Consider the following 19,086-nt stretch of genomic DNA (forward strand, 5'->3'; position numbering starts at 1 on the left):
TCTTCTCCTTCAGTATGATATTTTTATTTCTCTCAATACAATTGAAATCGAATGCCACAACTTGCATGCAATTTTATTTCTATATCGTCGAACACAAAGAAATTGTCAACGGTCTTCTTTCACTGGTGAACTGTCTCATTTTCTCCTTTCTACACTTCCAAAAGTTAAGGTAACAAGGGTACAAATTGTGGTTTATGTTTTCCATTTCTTGCATGCGATTCCATTTCTGTATAAATTTTTGTGATGAGAGAAAGAACAAGAGAAAGAACGAGAGGAATGCACCAGAAAAAGAACGAGAAGAAAGAGAGAAAGGAGCGAGATCTTAAAATGAGATTTTTCCAGAATACTCGATAATGTGATTTTGTTTCCTTTTTTTTTTTCTCTAATTCTTTTTTTTCCTTTTACCTGTAGTTATAATGGTTGATCTGAAGATTGCTATAAAGGATCATTTCCTTGGGTAGGCTACAAGCCTTTCATCTCATATTGGGATCACAAATAAGATAATCAAAGGGAAACTTATAGAGAGGTAGCTTCAAATGTTTAAGAGGACTATGTTTGGAAAATTCGTTGGTATGGACATAGTTTTCAATAGCCCGCTAGTCCACCATATATTATTGAGGGAGGTGGAAAGTAGTAGGTCTAATTCCATGACCTTTGACTTGGATGGGACGATTGTTGAATTTTCGAAGGAGGATTTCCTATTGGTGATGGGATTATGGTGGTCACGTACTAAACTGGTTCGTAGTGTTGAAGTAAAGAAATCTCCATGATTGAAGTATTTCAAGAATTTAATGTTGATGAAAGTGCATCCCACCAAATTTGAAGAATGTTATAAGGCGTTAAAGTTCGAAAATGACTTGGATGCAGTGAAAGTTACACTTGTATATTATTATGAGTTGGGGTTGATAGGAAAAGACAAGACAAAAAGTAGCATTGATAAATCGTTGCTAGATGATGTGGAGGACCTTGAATACTTCAACAACTTAAATTGGGGACATATTTTATGGGAGTGAACCTTCAATGGTCTGAAGAAAGCGTTAAAGGACAAGGTCACCTTGTACAAGGAGAAGGTGAACACAAATAAAAGTTACGTGCTGATGTACAATCTACCCAGATTTTCTCACACATTCCAGGTATCAATTCTTATATTTTCTTTACCATAAATGTGCAATGAATTGTCATTACTTTCTTATAAACTAAAATGATCTTATAGGTTTGGGCATATGAGATTATATCCACTATTGCTGGGAGAGTTGCAGTTCGACTTAACGATAATGTCGTGCCTCGATTTTTAAGGTGGTCATGCTCTCATTCATTGTCCAACAATCTATTGTAGAAAGATATCTTCAACTCCCCTTCAGTGAGTAACAAGAACTACCTCATATTGTTATAGTATTTAACGTTATTTAACATTGTTTATAATATGTTTGACATGTAGTTGGTGATCAGACCATATACGATGATTGATGCGGAGAGGAAATTTAGGGACACTCGAGTTGACAAATGCCCAGTGTATTTGGAGCTTCAGAAGGGAGATCTAATGTTATCAGTGACAAGAAGCTCAGAAGAAGAACCTATAGATATTAACCAAGAGGAGGTATCTAGCAGACATGAACCTCATAAGAGGAACCATATGCCTTTCCAATTTGAGCATGAGTCTTGATACGAAGAGGAATTTAAGATCCGTGAGTTAGATCATCATGTACCAGAGCCCAATGTCAACTCATACAGGACGAGCATTCGGAGTTGAGACTACCTACAAATCTTAGACGAGCAGGTCTCGAGAGTGGAGACTACATTGGGGGAGGTGAAGTCTGATTTGGTGGAAGTGAAGTCTAATTATGGGGAAGTGAAGGTACAACTGTGGGCAATCACTAAGATATTGCAAACATTATGTCAAGTATGTATATTTCACAATTTGTGGATGAGTGGATGTGTTTCGTACGTTACGTACTAATGATATGGTGTAATTATATAGAACAATGCGGAAGACGAGTCACGTGGGCATGATGGTGAGGACGAGCAACATGACCATGATAGTGAGGACGAGCCAAGTGACCATGATGGTGTGGATGAAGAACATGTTGAGAGGAATCCTATTGACCCTAACACTGATCCCACTCTCCCAAGCACCACTTCTATCGACTCTATTTTTTATCCCAGCCTCTCAAGCACCACTTCTATCGGCCCTAACACCTATCCCACCCTCTTAGCACCACTACCATTGTGCCTATTACCACCACGATGCTCACACTTGTTGAGTCGATTACCACTGACGCCATACTCACCACCACCACTACCATCGAGCTATCTATGCCAGATCCATCCTCTACAGATGATGATATCCATCTACGCTCGATCCCGCCTCCAAAAAAGAAGTTGAAGATCAAGATGGACCCGAGAAGGTCACTAAGGCTCTAAGACGTATGGGTAGGAAGAGGAAAGAGGTTAAGCCTTATACCCCTCTGGTTGAAGTGAAACGACCAAAATTGAAGTGGAAGTACTCTGATCTAGGTGTTTGTCCTCCTCATATGGTTGATAGGGTTAGATACGATCCAACCCATCTAGTCCCAGAGGAAATGCTCAACACCTTCCTACAATGGTTGACGAGTGATGATGTGAAGCCTTAGGTACCCGACATGGGGGCTTTGTTTAGGACAGATAGAAGGACAAAATAACTGTTTTGTGAGTTAACGAAGGATAATGAATGGATCGATTTTTTTGTACGAACTAATTTTATTATACAAGTTTTATATCGTTACATGTATTATGTTTTGGTTAGTAATGTGTTGGACTTTCATTTGTAAGTGCTTGAGAGCATATTCATGTTTTTTAGGAGAAAGTTGCTTGCTCAGCCTGTGATATGCATCCATAAGTTCACGATGCTCCCATCGAGAATATTGGTATGCATATGTTTTTTCAATTAATTAATACATTCATTCATTTTGTATACTTAGTTCATTAACAATTATTTCATTCTTTGCCCATAGCGCTATTTGAACTTTTTCACACCCGAAAGCTTGTTCAGAGCCATAGACGATAGGATCGAGGAAGAAGTCGTGGCTTTATGGGCGAAAGAAGATAGTGTAACTAACCTTGTGCTTGGTTTGGAGCCGAATCACCAACTAGGATGGGTTGACGTAGACTACATGTATAGTGCAATCAACGTATATGAACATTGGATCCTGATCGTGATTGACATGAATAGAGGACAAATATCGTTATATGACTCCATGGCATCATACATCTCGATGAATGATATTGCACTAATGCTAACGCCTTTAATACATTGCCATCATTGGCTCACTTTTCCAAGCTCTATTAGAAGAAACCAGACTTATATCATGACCCATGGCAAGTTTATCGTGCATAAATAGGAGATATACAAGGTCGCAATATATTAGATTGTGGTATATTCTGTTTAAAATTTTTTAAGCATATGGTTACCAGATCTCTAACAAAAGTGGTGTTTGTTCAAGAAAAGATGGCAGACTTTAGATTCTAGTATGCTTGTAAGCTATGGGGCTGATACATTCATTTACTAGATTGTATTTTTCAAGTTATTTACTTATTTGTGCAAATTGTGAATGTAAAAGATAGTACAAATTGTGAATGTAAAAAACAGTACAACTTGTGAGTGTAAAAATTAGTACAACTTGTGAATATTAACAAACTTCTACTGCAAGTTTTTTTTTTTTTTTTTTTGTCAATCTATTGTGGCTGTCTATATTCACAAGTGGCTCATTATAAATCTGTCTATTGTGGCCGACACCACCACATCGTTTGTATTTTCTCGGGAGCCGATGTTCTCCAGCGGATGGGAGATATCAGTTCTTTTCAGTTGAAGGATCATAATTGAAGGAACTCTATGAGGAGAGAAACTTGAGCGAAAGCAAGATCGTCCCAAATCCATTTTTCATTAAATATAAGTTTTATAGTAAATCAAGAACAAGATATACATTTACATAAATTATAGCATGCATTAATAAAGGAAGACTTAGGGTTTTAGAAACCTTTACCTTTGAAGATTATTCTTCAAGAATCCCTCGAACAGGTCATGAATGGTTCTCCTTCTCCAAAAGGGACACCACCATACAGAGCCTCCTGTATTCTCCTTAGGGATTGAGAATGGCAGGAGGTGTGGGCTCTGCCTTAGGGTTTGGAAGAGGGAAGGAGATGGAGAGGAGGAGAGGGAGGAGAAGAAATTTTCTTATCTTTTTCGTTTTTTTTTTCAGAGAGAACCCTTCTCTCAGTATTTCATGGAGGAAGACCAATGAACACCAACATTTTCTTTGACCCCTCTCATCTCGTATTTGGCTGAGAGAAATTCAACTCTCCCCTTTAATTAATTAATATTAATTTAATAAAATAAAATTAATAATAATTATACATATAATAACAACCTTATTTTATATATATATATATATATATATATATATATATATAAACTATATGTTATATCCCATAACACATCATCTATAGTTACATATTGTATTAAATACAATATAACCTATAGATGTATTTTCTCACAACCATATATGACATTTAATATAAATCACATTTATAGTAAACTCACTTATATGAATCTCATTCATATAATTGATATTTGGATCATATCCAAGTATTTAATTCATCTCAACTTATTTAAGGTATTTAACATTAAGTCATATTTATATTAAATTTAATTATATGAATCTCATTCATATAATTAGTATTTAAATCATATTCAAATTTCTCTCATATTACCTTATATTATAATGTATCAAATATATTATATTAATTATATCACATATATAATTTATTTAATTAATTATATCATATATAATTAATTCCCTCAATTAATTTGAACACTTCAAGTTAATCCAAAAATAATTCTCAATTAAACCCCTGTTGAGCTACAGAGGAGACCTTTTGGACCTGTAGATTGAGGCTCCAAATGTACTTGAATAATTAATTAAACTCTTTAATTAAATTACCCAACATCCGTTAATTGTTGGTCATTCTACTAAAAATCGACAACTTCACTCTTTGCACTACAGATGAATTTCTGTGTCCTTTGGATATAACCAATTAACAGTGTGATGAACCTTCACAAATTACCGGTAAGTACAACTTGGCCAAAATGACTATTTTGCCTCTGTAATTACATCTAACTCCTTAAGTACCACTAATCCCTCTAATGAACAATAAGTCATAATCTAACTATGACTAAGTCCCCCTCGGGCCAAGAGAGGGTCTGGCCACTGTGTTCAAGCCCCGGAATAAGTCATTAAGGGAGCAATTATCTACTTGCCCCTGCATTGGGGAGGAGTGAATTCCTCTCATGTAGCTGTATTCCCAGCTCCCTAATTAGACGAATATTCAAAATGGTAGACTTATTGAGTTTGCAATCTGGCCACTCTCACCCATACAAATCAAAGGATCTTCTTCATGAGCAGGAGTTCACAACTCACTCAAGATTCATGTCATGTCACCTATGGTCATCCTAGTGAAATGTAAGTCTTTATTATTAAAGGTGTTATATGAAGAGACTAATCAATTTGTGGTTAGGTCTTATACAAATTTTTTGTATAGGATACCCCCGATCACATGTCTCTATATGAATGATCAAAATCAGATCATTTGTAGTACTTTATAACACTTGTAACACCTACAAAGTGGGTCGTATCCATAGTATCACCAGGATAAGGTACCAACCTTATCCATCTACTATAGACCGTTTAGGTTATTATTTAAACAAGATCCACTTGTATGTCTTTACATACTTGTTTAAATTACATAAAATAACCTAGGATTTTAGTTTATTGGATTGATTATAGGCTTATAAAATAATACTTATTTTATTAACAACAATATGTTTATATAAAGTTTACAAACTACGAGATTGCAAGGAGATTTAGGACACCAATTCCAACATTAACATCAGCATACTCTGGCGGTTTCTTCCATTCAGTCACATGGCCAAGTGGAGATATCGATTTTGCGTATACAAGGACAAGTGACTCCACAAAATAAAACCTGCTACATAGGGTGAATGGGTTGATGTTCCACTTTCTAGCTGTAGCAATAGCAGCAATAGGGTTGATGTTACCCTTCAAATGAGTGTCACCAACAGTGATCACCGGACGACAACTCTTAAATCCTCTTAAGTAAGAAACTAGTGTCATGAACACATATTTGAAATATTGAGATTCTTCAAGCTCAATCTAAAAAACGATCCCCAGATTTTTAATCTTTAAAGCTTCACCATAAACATGCAACATGGTGTAAGATTTCTTGGGGGTACTCCTTGCAAGAGCGAGAGCAGTTTCTCTTGCACGCCATGCCTTGTTGTATCTTATGTTCACACCATATTCCAACCATATATCCTAAATGATATGGCGTGGGGTTTTAGCACGACCAATGCCGAACTTATCTTTGATTAACAGGCCAATTACAAATGCGATAGCTTGCCTATGGTCATGATTGAGGACTTGAATCGAGCATGTGTGGACAGCTGTATATTTGTTGATCTTGAAAATGTCACAACCATCCATTATAACTACACATACTCTCCACTTACATGTCTCGTATATACATCAAACACTATATAGTATTTTGTTTGATTTTCTAACCTGCAACTTGAAATTATTCTTTATGGCCAATATTGACAACCTCATTTTCACATCATTCTTGCCAAAAAAAAAAAAAAAAAAAAAAAAAAAACTGGCCTTCCTCAATATCCAATCCAGATGAAGACTGCAGTTGCATGATCAGGTCTCCATTTCTCACAGTACTCACAGATGGTCGAACTTCAGGAGGACAACTCTCTTCTACTGCCTCAATTCTCCGATGCACATTACCAATAAAATGACCAAAGTCATTATGAAGAATCGGGGTCGAAGTAAAGACAAAAACACCACTTTCAGTAGTTGGAGTCTCATTCACAAGATTCTCATTCACAACATACTCATTCACAATATTCTCATTTATGACATTCTTATTACGGCCCCACTTCTGACCATGAGTATACAAATCCCATGGATTCATGTTTTCATCTCCCATCAACACCATCGATGGAAAAATATCTGGTTCATTACTAATATCATCCACACACATTGGTTCGCATTCTGCCTCTATGTTGTCAAATTTTGCCACTTGATGGGTTTTTTCAACACTTATGAATATCGGTGGTTTGTTACAATCCAACTCCAAAAGTAGAAATTTAACATCATGGTCGTTCATAAAAAAATATAGGAGGACATTCACAATCCAATTCATATTTCACCCTCATTATCAAGTTGAACTTTAAAGAAGTAATTTCCATAAGGTCAAACAATCGATCTGTCAATTCACTATACTTCAATGTCATTGGCAGGATACCCTTCAAAGATCCTCCAACATTATTCCTTCTCATTCCATGACCCTCCATATCGAACAAACAACTGCTTCTCGTCCACTTCAATACACAAACGAGTAAATTTAAAATTTTAGATTATGTAAAACTCTCGTTAATAACTTTCGTTGCTTACTCTCGTTTCTTTCTCTCGTTAACTATTAGTCTCATTCATTTTTCTCCTTTAATAGATTGTACACGTGTTGAATGAAATTTTGATTGCGGCGGATGGAACGTAATGCGTAACGAAACGTAGTGTAATGCCACCGCAAAGAATGGAAAAATGGAAATGATGGTGGTGATGTGGAGTGGATGATGATGTGGATGATGTGTATGCACTTTTCGATAATAAATGCGATACTATGTTCTAAAATAATGTATGCGATGATGCTGATATGCGTTCATAGTATGCGTCATGTAGTATGCGCGTGTCACAAGTTTTCTTGCGCTGGAACCAAGTATAATACCAATGCAAGTTTCTCAGAGTGATCTGAGGTCGAACACGGGGATTGCGATGATCAATGCGATACTAATGTGATATATGCGACCGGAAAAAAAATAATAATGAATTGTATTGGAAAAGTAAAATGCGATGATAAAATAAAAGGCGGTGACTAAAATGCGATGACAAATAAATAAATAAACAGATAAATAAAAAAATAAATGGGCTGTCTATGAAGATGTGCAAGTATTTGATGGAAGGCGATGACAAGTCTTGTGAAATGTGTCAGAAAGAGAATGGGTTGGGGGAAAGAATATTGCAAGTTCGTCAATCCTGTTGAGGACGCAACTAAGATTCTGCTTTCTCTTAGCTTACAACTCTCAGCGATCGACCGTGTTCCTATATGTCTATGGTGAATCAGGGATGAACGTTACGAATGCAAGGTTGTTTCTATCTCTGGAAATACTTCTTGCTTTAGTTAACGCATTCTTCCAACCTTCTTTCGAGAGGTGGATTAACATCTTCACTTCTTCTTTCACAGGTGAAGATGCCGTTGAGCATGCATTAGCTAAACTTAGCTGATTACTTCAACAATGATTAACTTACTCGCTTAATCCTCCCCCTTTACCCTGGGGATTAGTTACACATGATGAGAGAGATGAACGATGAATGTATGGAGATGAATAAAGAAATGACGATGAATATGATAATGATATTAAAAGGTAACGATAAAGCGTTTGTTACAGATGGATGAATGAAAGATTAGAAATGAATACAGTTGATGAATAGAAAGTGAGAACAAATAAGGAAAGCGTGTCAATGTCTTAACACGGATCTCGATCAGAGACGATTTGCTTGTCGACGCGTAGGAGGAATGTGGTGGAGAACTTCCTTTTTAGACTTGTTTTCCAGGTAGAAGTGATCTCTGCACAGAGCTTCTCTTCGGGAATGTGAATGAATTTCTTGCTCTCGAGACTTCCCTTTCAGTCTTGTCTCGTCTTTCTCCCGGATTTTCTCTAAGCTGTCTCTTCAAACCAGCCCCCTTTCTTTGAAATTGATGTAGCTATTTATAGACCTTGGCACCTCTTTCGTCGGTGGTCCCGCTCTGAAAAACTACTTTTTCTACCATGGCTTGGTGGAAATGTTCGCTCTGCACCACATTCAATTTGTTAGATCGTACAACAGAAAAGCTATACAATTTCAGAAATCCACGCGAATGTGTCGCTCTTTTCATCTACGATCGATCGCCGCATGCGGTGCAAATGCGTTGTTCTTTCCATCCATGTTCGATCATCGCATGTGCTGCAATTGCGTTGCTCTTTTTCGTTCTCAATTAACCGTTGCATGCAGTGCAAATGCGTTGCTCTTTTTGTCCTCGAGAGATCGTTGCATGCGGTGACCTGTTTCCTGCAAAACAAAGACTCGGACATTCCATTTTGCCATCGCAATGGTGTTAGCGGGTGTGCTTCCAACACTTTACAACTTTTGCGTTTCTAAGCCAATTTCTATTTGTTCGATGCAATTTTTTCCTTCTTTTTGCCACATATTCTAAATAAGATGGTATAAATAACTTGTATTTCTACAAGTTATCAACACGGTATTTCCTTCCTCACATTGGACTAACTTCACTCTCGTTTCTTCCTCTCGCCTATCTATAGTAGCATAATACCAACTCACAAACAAATCGTTTCTATCACGACTTTTACGATTTAAGTAAATGAGAAATAACGCAGTGCATGTTTATACTTACGTAGAGTGTGAAATTTCTGGTATATGTTGATCCAACAGCGATTAGAACATTACAAATTCGTATTTTTTGGAAACTTTGCAGCTAAATGTCATGGTTTTTTTTTTAAAAAGAGAACATTTTATGAGAACGGATGATACTCGATTTGGTCAAATTTTTTTGTTATCTTAGTGGGACTTAGCGTGCATACCACTTTTCATTAAATTGATTTGAAAGAATTATGGGTTTTTCGAAGTATTCGAAAATTCATACAATGGCTATTATTTACATACAAACTGGCGAAAAATTGATAAAGAATGAGATACAAAAAAACGAGAGAAAAGAAGGTGAAGCGAGAGGAATGAGGGAGTCAGATTGAAAATTGAGATTTAAAATGTTCGATTTCTATCCAAAGATGAATGAGAGGAAGGCATGAGAAGAAGAGGTAAAAAAAATGAGAGGAATGTGTGAGAATCTGGGTCAAGTGCTTCCTATGAGTGAGAAACGAGATGAACGAAGGAAAATCTGGGATGCGCACACATCTTCGAATGTTTTGAAGACTAAACAGACATTTCACATACGGCTGATGTCATCAAAAAGCCAAAATTTGAATGTTTTTTACATCCGTATGAAATTCTCAAGAGTCTATGACCTATTGGTGGAAATAATCAATAAATGAAAATAAAAGTAAAAGAGCGTGAAGCGCGTGGCGCATGGGCCCACAATCAGCGAAGTTGAGCCCTCGGTAGGAAGAAAAAAACATAAGAAAGACCGCTGCAAAGCGTTGACCAAAATTAGGTCGCCCGCCAACGCCAATCGCCATACGCCCTTTGCCCTTTACAATTATTTCCATTCTTCATTGAGAACTTCAACAAAGGCGTGGCGTGTGCCTTGCACGGTGTCGTTTCATCTCTCTTTGCTCTGCTCTGCAAAATAAAAATAAAACAAAGCATCTTCTCCTTTTACTCTGTCTTTGCCTTCACCTACCCTTCTTCTCCATAATTCCTTCTCCGATCTTCTCCTCTCTCTCCGATCTCCACCCTCCAGGTATTATTCTTCATTTTCTCTTCTCTTCCTCTTCCTTTGTTTCCGATCTATCTGACTTTGCCCTGCATTTCTAATTTCTGTTTTTTTTTTCTTTTAATTTTCCTTTCTACGTTTTCTGTTGTAAATTTATCGATTTTCTGTGCGATCTGACGTATAAGCATTTTTTTACGAGCTGAATACGTTCGAATTGAGCCCGCTTTGATGTTTTTAATTTCGTGTTTTGTCATCTCTTAGCTAAGGATTCAGTTCTGAGTTGATTGTTTTCGAATTGTTTTACATATAGTCTGAATTGAATGATTGTTTTTAATTACATCAGTATTGATCAACTTCCGAGAGTTCACTTGATAAACAACTGGGGTTTTGTCTTCTTCTTTTGTGAATTTGATTTTTATTCTGTTAGTTCATAGTTGTGTTTTTTAATTACTTGCATGTCCTTGTTACTTCTCCTGATTGTTGGAGTGCTTACTGAAATTTGGGCCTCTAGATGAACTAGGATAAATTCTTTGGTTGACTTTTCAGGGTTTTGGAGCTTTTAAGAAAAACCTTCATTTGTGGGTACTACTTCTTTGAGTATTCTTCTTTTATATTACAATTCTGTGGTAACAACTTTATGGGGACCCATTACATCTTTGTGCAGGTAAACCGTTCAAGGTACAAATGGATAATTTCCTTGGAGGCTTTACAGAGGGCTCTACAACTTTTAATCAGGATATTCAAAGATGTCCATTCTTAAGGAATATTAATGAGCCGACAAATTTCTCATTTTCCTCGTCCATGGCATTCCCAATACCTGTAAGTTTCTTCTTTCTATGAATTTATATTTGAATTTATTTGTTTCACCAAAGATATCGAATGAAAATATAAATCTACCCGTTTGTTTTACATATTACATTGGTCAATGTTCAACTATGGAAAACACATGGAAAATCAGATATAATTACAGTCTTTCCCTAATATTATATTTCAACGTAATGGAAATGAAATTCTTCATGTCAAAGTTATTCAGTGTTTCATTTTTTTATAATTATTTATAATACATACTCGTTAAATATAATTAGGTAGATATTAATTAGTTTTACAGAACTTGACACATGTGTAAATGTTAGTTATACTTTTATACAAATCGTTTCTTAGAATTTTTTTGTTTCCAGCTGAGGCATTAGCTTAGTTATTCTGGTGTACGTATTGATGCCACATAGAATAAGTTTACTTTGTTGCTTCTTTAGTTCTTTATGTACCTATGTTAGTTATCCTCTTATTGCATACTTTACTATTAGCATTTAGCACTAGAGTTCAGGTGTTATATTCAGATTTCACCTTACGATCTTCAATATAGGTTGTTAGGTCTTCCTCTTTCTTGTAATTTAGTTTTCCACATAATTCTTTGTTTTTCTGATAGCTGCTTCTACTCTCTTTATAGGTACGTGGAGCTAAAGGGCCAATTTTTGAAGATGGTCCCAATTTTGATATGGCATTTAGGCTTTTTCATGGACAAGATGGAGTTGTTCCACTCTCTGGAAGATCTATGCATCCAGAGAGTGTAGAACTCAAACCAACCCCATCACAGTTCAATCCTTTAGCTGCAAAGGCAGCCACTATTAGCCTCTCATCCTTCGGACCTGGAGGCCCCTTCAGCTTTGATTCATTTTCAGAAAAGTGGAAAAATCAGAAAAAGAAATTTGAGTCATCCATGAAAGAGTCTTCTTCGCAGGTGATCAATTGTTAATCATCCATGGTTTATTAACATTTAGTACTTTAGCTGTCAGATGAAAGATAATGAAATTCATATGCAGAGAATCTTGTTATCTGAATTGTTGAAAATCTAGGATGAATACAATCTGTCCTGTTGACTTATCATTATGTTCATTCTCAGGGTGGAAATTCACAGCATGAAGCAGTGGGCAATGAATGGCTGCAAATGGGGAACTGCCCAATTGCAAAGTCATATCGTGCTGTTAGCAGTGTCATACCGCTTGTCGCCAAAGCTCTTCAGCCCCCACCAGGCATGAAATTCAAATGCCCACCAGCAGTAGTTGCAGCAAGAGCAGCTTTAGCAAAGACCGCATTTGCAAAGAATCTCCGTCCCCAACCATTGCCAGCAAAAGTACTTGCAATCGGTCTACTAGGCATGGCAGCAAACGTACCTTTAGGAATATGGAGAGAACACACTGAAAAATTCTCACCCTCATGGTTTGCTGCCGTTCATGCAGCTGTTCCATTTATAGCTATGCTAAGGAAATCTATTTTAATGCCCAAGTCAGCCATGGCATTTACAATTGCAGCATCAGTTTTAGGGCAAGTCATCGGCTCGAGGGCAGAGCGACTCCGACTCAAGGCAGTGGCTTCAAAAAAACTAACCCTCCAAGATTCTCTCGCTGAATCCACCATTTTGCCGATGGTTACCGTGAAGAACGGTCATTGTGGCGACATAGAAAGCTGGAATCCAGTTACCACTCTTCAAGTAGCAGGTCCACCTTCACCAACCAAGGTGCCTTGCTGATCTCTTCTTCACCATTTATTGTGAGTGTTTTGCTCTGTATCCTAATGAGTGTAATTCTTCAATTAATACACCAGTTTGTTCATTTGTTTGGAAGCATTTTGACACTTCAAAATATAAAATGATAAAATAAAGTCTCTGTGTGTGTGTGAATTAAGTCTTTTGGTGGGAATGTTCAATTTTGCTTTGTGATATTTTGGCCCGGAAGGAAATTGATGAGAAGCAAAGCATTACCAATAATAGAGGAAAGATGGAGAGAAATTGCGGGGCAAGTTGAGATGAGTTTGTAATTGTGATAAATTGAATTCAATATAGTCGGCTAAAAAATTCATTACTTTAGTTGACCCAAGAAAGTTGCGAGTGTTTTTCCTTCAACCTTCCAAAAGTAAATGCATGGCAACTAGACTACAATTTCTGTATTGCATGCCTCATCACCTCATCTTGATTTTATCGTTTATAATATGTCAAATCCAAGCTTAATAAGATTTAATTTTAGGGAAAACGTCAATTTATATCCCGGGTTGATGTATTTAAAACCTGAACATTTTTGCAAATGTATCAATTTACAGGAAAATCCGTGTGAAACTTCTAGTTGTATCAATTAAATCCCGAAAAATTCATAAATGAATCAATTTATACTCTTAGTCAAATTTTCTATTGTTCATGCATTTACTCTAATCAAAACCAACATTTAAAGAAGCCTACATTTGAAAATCAATGCATAGATGATTTGCAAACATAATCATAGTGAAGTCTTAATTAATTGGCTTATGATTTTATTTTATTATAGTTGACTCAAATTATAAACTTATAGGTTGAGGGAATATAAAATTTTATTGATAGAAAAATTTATATACAACTTTAACAATTACATGCCTAAATATAATAGCACTGAATAAAAAATAAAATAAAATAAAGAATAACTGGAGAAGTTGAAACTTTTGACAACTCGTGATAAACTTGCCGTAGCCACTAAACTAGATTCTAATAGGTGAAAATTTTGAAACTTTATCATCATCAGAATCCGCTGCTATGCTCAAATAGTATAATCTTGATTAGAGATGGAACTACGTTGGTTTCAATCATTTAGCAAGATACTCGAAAAATGTGCCATCTTCTTTGCCATCTTCTTTACAGTGAAAATTCCTTGCCATCTTCTTTGCAGTGAAATGTGCCAGCACAGGCACATTGTTCCCACAGATGAGCAGCTTTAATCTGTTTGCAACGAACACAAACCAAATCCTGCACGTGATATGCACGCTCTCTTTGCATCACAATGTGAATCAATGCATTCTCAATCAGTTCTTGTTTGTATGGTTGTCCACATTCTGCCACACCACATCGCCGTTCTTGTGCTTGTAAAGTTGAGTCACAGCACAAGTCCAAATCTCGATAGTCATTGCAATAGCTGCCCTCACAACCAAACGAAAAAGAGCAAGAATTTGAGCAATTTGGTTTTTTATATATAGGAAAATGTCGGTTTGTATTCGGTTGTATTGAAAGATCGAAAGAAAAGAGACAAGACAATGTTTACGTGGAAAACCCTAATTCAGGGAGAAAAAACCACGATAGAAAAGTTCTATTGTTTAATGTCATACTTACAAGAGTCCCCAACCTCATATATAAATAGAATGAAGGGAAATCCTAATTTAGTAAATATAGAGTAAACTACAAATATGTCCTTAGGGCTAATGCAACATATTTCAACACTCCCCCTCAAGTTGGGGCGTAGATATCGGCAAGACCCAACTTGTTAATACAAGCTTCAAACGTCTGTCTCGATAACCCTTTGGTAAGAACATCTCCAACCTGTTGGACTGAAGGTACATAGGGAATACAAATAACCGGTGGTCTAACTTCTCTTTAATAAAGTGTTTGTCAATTTCCACGTGCTTGGTTCTATCATGTTGTACTGGATTATTAGCAATACGAATAGCAGCCTTATTATCACAATACAGCTTCATGGGACCCGGACTGTCTTGATGAAGATTAGACAAAACTTTCTGCAACCAGATTTCTTCACACTCCTAGACTCATAGCTCTATACTCTGCCTCAGCACTGCTTCTGGCCACTACACCCTATTTTTTACTCCGCCAAGTCACCAAATTTCCCCACACAAAGGTACAGTATCCTAAGGTTGACTTTCTATTAGTCACTGATCCTGCCCAATCTGAGTCAGTATACGCTTCAATGCTCCGTGTGTCATATTTTCTGAACACTAAGCCCTTCCCAGGGGTGGACTTCAGGTATCTCAAAATTCGAGTCACTGCTTCCATGTGCTCCTCATACGGATTCTGCATGAACTGACTTACCACACTCACAACATAGGAGATGTTGGGCCTAGTATGAAATAAGTAAATTAGTTTCCTACCAAGTGTTGATACCTCTCTTTATTTACAGGAACTCCTTCTGAAATTCTTTTCAGTTTGCTATTGACCTCAATAGGAGTGTCAATGAGTTTGTATCCAGTCATTCTTGTTTCCTTTAACAAGTCCAGAGTGTATTTCTGTCAAGATACAAATATTTCTACTTTTGATCTCGCCACTTTTATCCCGAAAAAATATCTCAGACTACCAAGATCCTTGATTTCAAATTCGCCTGTCATCCTTTGTTTCAACTTAACAATTTCTGTTATGTCATCTCCTGATAAAATGATGTCATCAACATACACCACCAACACAGCAATCTTCCCTAAAGGTGATTTTTTTGGTAAACAATGTATGATCAGAATCCCTTGAACAAACCTTTGCGACTTAACAAACAATGTGAACCTGTCGAACCATGCCCTAGGAGACTATTTTAACCCATATAAGGACTTCCTGAGTTTGTAAACATGATTCCCAAACTTAGTTTCGAAACTTGGAGGCGGACTCATATAAACCTCCTCTTCTAACTCACCATTCAGGAAGATATTTTTTACATGTAGTTGATGTAGGGGCCAATCTTTATTCACGGCAACAGATAGAAGAACTCAGATTGTGTTTAACTTAGCTACTGGGAAAAATGTTTATGAATAATCAATCCCATATGTCTGAGTGAACCCTTTAGTAACTAATCTGGCCTTATATTTCTCGAGCGTTCCGTCAGACCTATACTTCACTGTGAACACCCATTTGCAACCAACTGTCTTATGACCTCTAGGGAGCGCTACTAACTCTCAAGTCTTATTTGTCTCGAGCTCTCATTTCTTCCATTACTGCCGCTTTCCACTCAGGAACTTCCATGGCCGCATGTACACTGGTAGGTATAGAGTATCCAGTTGGGTAGTTGTTCGCACGAGATTTTAAGAGAAATTTATTTCGTGGAACTTGAACTTTGTATTTGTATTAATTTTGTGGAAAGTGAGTACAATCTCTAATACACAATATTTTGATGTTTTCAAAATAAATTATAAACTTTAAGCTAGTTGATCTTCTTGAACGATCAGCCATTGAGTTGAACTTATTTCGTGGAGTTGAACTTAAGTTGGTGTTGTGTTGAAGTTGATTTGATGCGATGTGGTTCGATTTCTAGTACTTGATCCTCTAATTCTCTCTCAGTTGAATGCATACGCTTGATTTAAGGAAGCGAAGCGCGTGATGATCATGGAGTTGAAGTCTTGGAAGAATACTTGTATCTTCAAAGGACTTCAGTCTATAAGGGTCTTCTATCTTCTAAGAGTGCAACTTTAGGAGTCTTGGGAGTCTTCTGCTTGTTGATAAATTCTCTTTGGACTCTATAAATGTAGAATTGCTTGTATCTTCAAAGGACTTCAGTCTTCAGAGTGTTTGTATCTTCAAAGAACTTCAGTCTTCAGAATGCTTGCATCTTCAAAGGACTTCAGTCTTCAGGATGCTTGTATCTTCGAAGGACTTCAGTCTTGGTTAGCTTCAGGAGTCATGGAGTCTTCTGATTATAAAGAATTCTCTATAAGCTCTCTGGAGTATAGAATTGTTGACCCGCAAATGAGAACTTCTCTATTTATAGAGTTCTCTGCTGGAATTCATGGGCTTGGGCTTGGTCAATCCATGGGCCTGACTAATTGGATTTGGGCCTTATTTGACATTTTGGTCAAATTAAGCCTATTTATGGGCTAAATTAGACTTTTAGCCCAAATAATAATATCAAATTGGATCGAAGTAATTTTATTCAATCCAACGGTTACGAAGGAAACATGTGGCATCATTGGACTTCGCCAATTTATGTCTGCAACTTCAATTTGGGACAAATGTCAACTTCTAATTAGTCTCGAATTCAATTATTTAGAATTTCGTCATTAATTTAGTAAATGACGTGGCAATTTGTGATTGGTCCAAAATTTCTCATTCAACAAATGCCACTTTTCGAGATTTATGCACGTTTATACCGTGGGTGGATCTAGAAAAAGATAATTCGAAATCAAAGTATGATTATAACTCCCTTAATTTGATGCATCGTTTTGATCAAAATATGAGAATTTAGTTCAAAATTTTGATTTGAAATTTGTTTGCTTGACTCACTTTCGCCAAGTAAACAAAAGATGAATTTGTCCTTGACTTTCTTGCTCCCAAGTGAACTTTAATTTGAACTAAAGTAGAATTTATGTTCTACTTTAATTTCAAATTTAATTTAATATTCCAAATTCTAACAATCACTTTTTTTTTTTTTTAGATTTCATGTGAATTTGAAGTAGAATTTGTCATCTTGTCTTTATCTTTTCTTCAATTTTGATTTGGTGGATGCTTGGAGTGTGCCTATATTTTGATTTGAGACAACACTTAGACTATGTCAAGGTCTTGACATTGGGATGACATTTTATTGGTACCCAAATCTTGGCTTGAATTTGGAATAGAATTTGAGGTGAAATTGAATCTCGATCAATTTTGATTTGAGATAAAAATTTGGGATATACCCAAATTTTAATAAGAGACTAATCGAGACATTTTTTTTTATCCGCAATTTATTTTGATTGAACATAAAAACTCAAGATTGAATAATTTGAATTTAAAATAAAATTTAGAATATAACCAAATTTCAATTTGGGATAAATTTTAAATCTTTCCCGCAATTTGATTTGAAAATAGGGATGAGAGAACCTAAATTTGGACGAATTTGATATAAAATTTGGAAGATGCCCAAATTTGAGATTTTATCCACAATTTAATCTCAAAATTGAAAATTTGATTTTGAATAAAATTTGGAATATAGCCAAATTTTAATTTGAGAGAAGTTTTAGATCTTATCACAATTTGATTTGGAACTAAGGATATGAACCTAGATAAAATTGAAATAAAATTTGGAATACGTGCAAATTTGAATTTTAACCGAAATTGAAATCCAAAATTTGATTTGGATAGAATTATAATCTTAAACTAATTTTGATTTGAAGCTTGGATAATTTAGGACTTTGAACTTGATATTTGGATAAATATGGATTCAAATCTTATTCTGACCTAAATTATTATTATTATTATTATTATTTAGTGAAGTTGAATATGAGCCTTCAAACTTGCAAAAAGAAAAATCAATTTAACCCAAAATTTGTTAGATTTCTCAAATGCTATGTTTTTAGTCAATCTAAAATCTAAAATTCTTCTCCAAATTTGGCTTTTAAATCTAAACCACCTTTGGTTATTCATCTATAAATTGAACTCAGAAACCTCATAGAATTCACATTGACTGAATCACCTCCATTGCATCTCTGAAAACTTCTTCAAGACCTTTTTATTATTTCTTCAACTTTTTTTTAATGCTTCTTGTTTTACTTCGTCGAGTCGATGGAAACAGAGCACTCTCTTGTGATCAGTCTTCTTTTTTTCTTTTTTTTTTTTTACTCTCTCGTGACCGATCTTCTCTTGTTTACTTTTTTTTTTCTTTTCTAATTTTTTCAGCATGCTTTCAACCTTTCTTTTTCCTCACTTTTTTTAAGGATTTTGTGGTTGATCACCTCCTTTGGAACCCATCAGCATTATGTTGCACTTGGTGTGTGGTCACCGACAACATCGGCTTTTGCTTCTACTAGATTTTATTTTACTACCTG

At 35.9% G+C, this 19,086-nt stretch overlaps 1 protein-coding gene and 1 pseudogene across 2 annotated transcripts; both read left to right on the plus strand.

The window, feature by feature from the left end:
* Positions 1-416: 416 nt before the first annotated feature.
* LOC150035483 (uncharacterized) lies at positions 417-2,630 on the plus strand (annotated as a pseudogene).
* Positions 2,631-10,512: 7,882 nt separating this feature from the next.
* LOC120080490 (uncharacterized) lies at positions 10,513-13,240 on the plus strand. 2 transcript variants are annotated; one of them, XM_090314601.1, is made up of 5 exons: positions 10,513-10,590; positions 11,110-11,145; positions 11,228-11,382; positions 12,011-12,301; positions 12,464-13,240. In XM_090314601.1, the coding sequence occupies exons 3-5, from the start codon at positions 11,248-11,250 to the stop codon at positions 13,088-13,090; spliced, it is 1,053 nt and encodes a 350-aa protein (XP_090170727.1). In that variant the 5' UTR covers positions 10,513-10,590; positions 11,110-11,145; positions 11,228-11,247; the 3' UTR covers positions 13,091-13,240. The 2 variants fall into 2 exon arrangements, with proteins under 2 accessions (XP_090170727.1, XP_038891089.1); XM_039035161.2 differs by lacking the exon at positions 11,110-11,145.
* Positions 13,241-19,086: the final 5,846 nt, after the last annotated feature.

Source organism: Benincasa hispida, chromosome 6, assembly GCF_027475165.1.
Source record: "Benincasa hispida cultivar pf3 chromosome 6, pf3_genome.v1.1, whole genome shotgun sequence".
Classification (NCBI taxonomy): domain Eukaryota; kingdom Viridiplantae; phylum Streptophyta; class Magnoliopsida; order Cucurbitales; family Cucurbitaceae; genus Benincasa; species Benincasa hispida.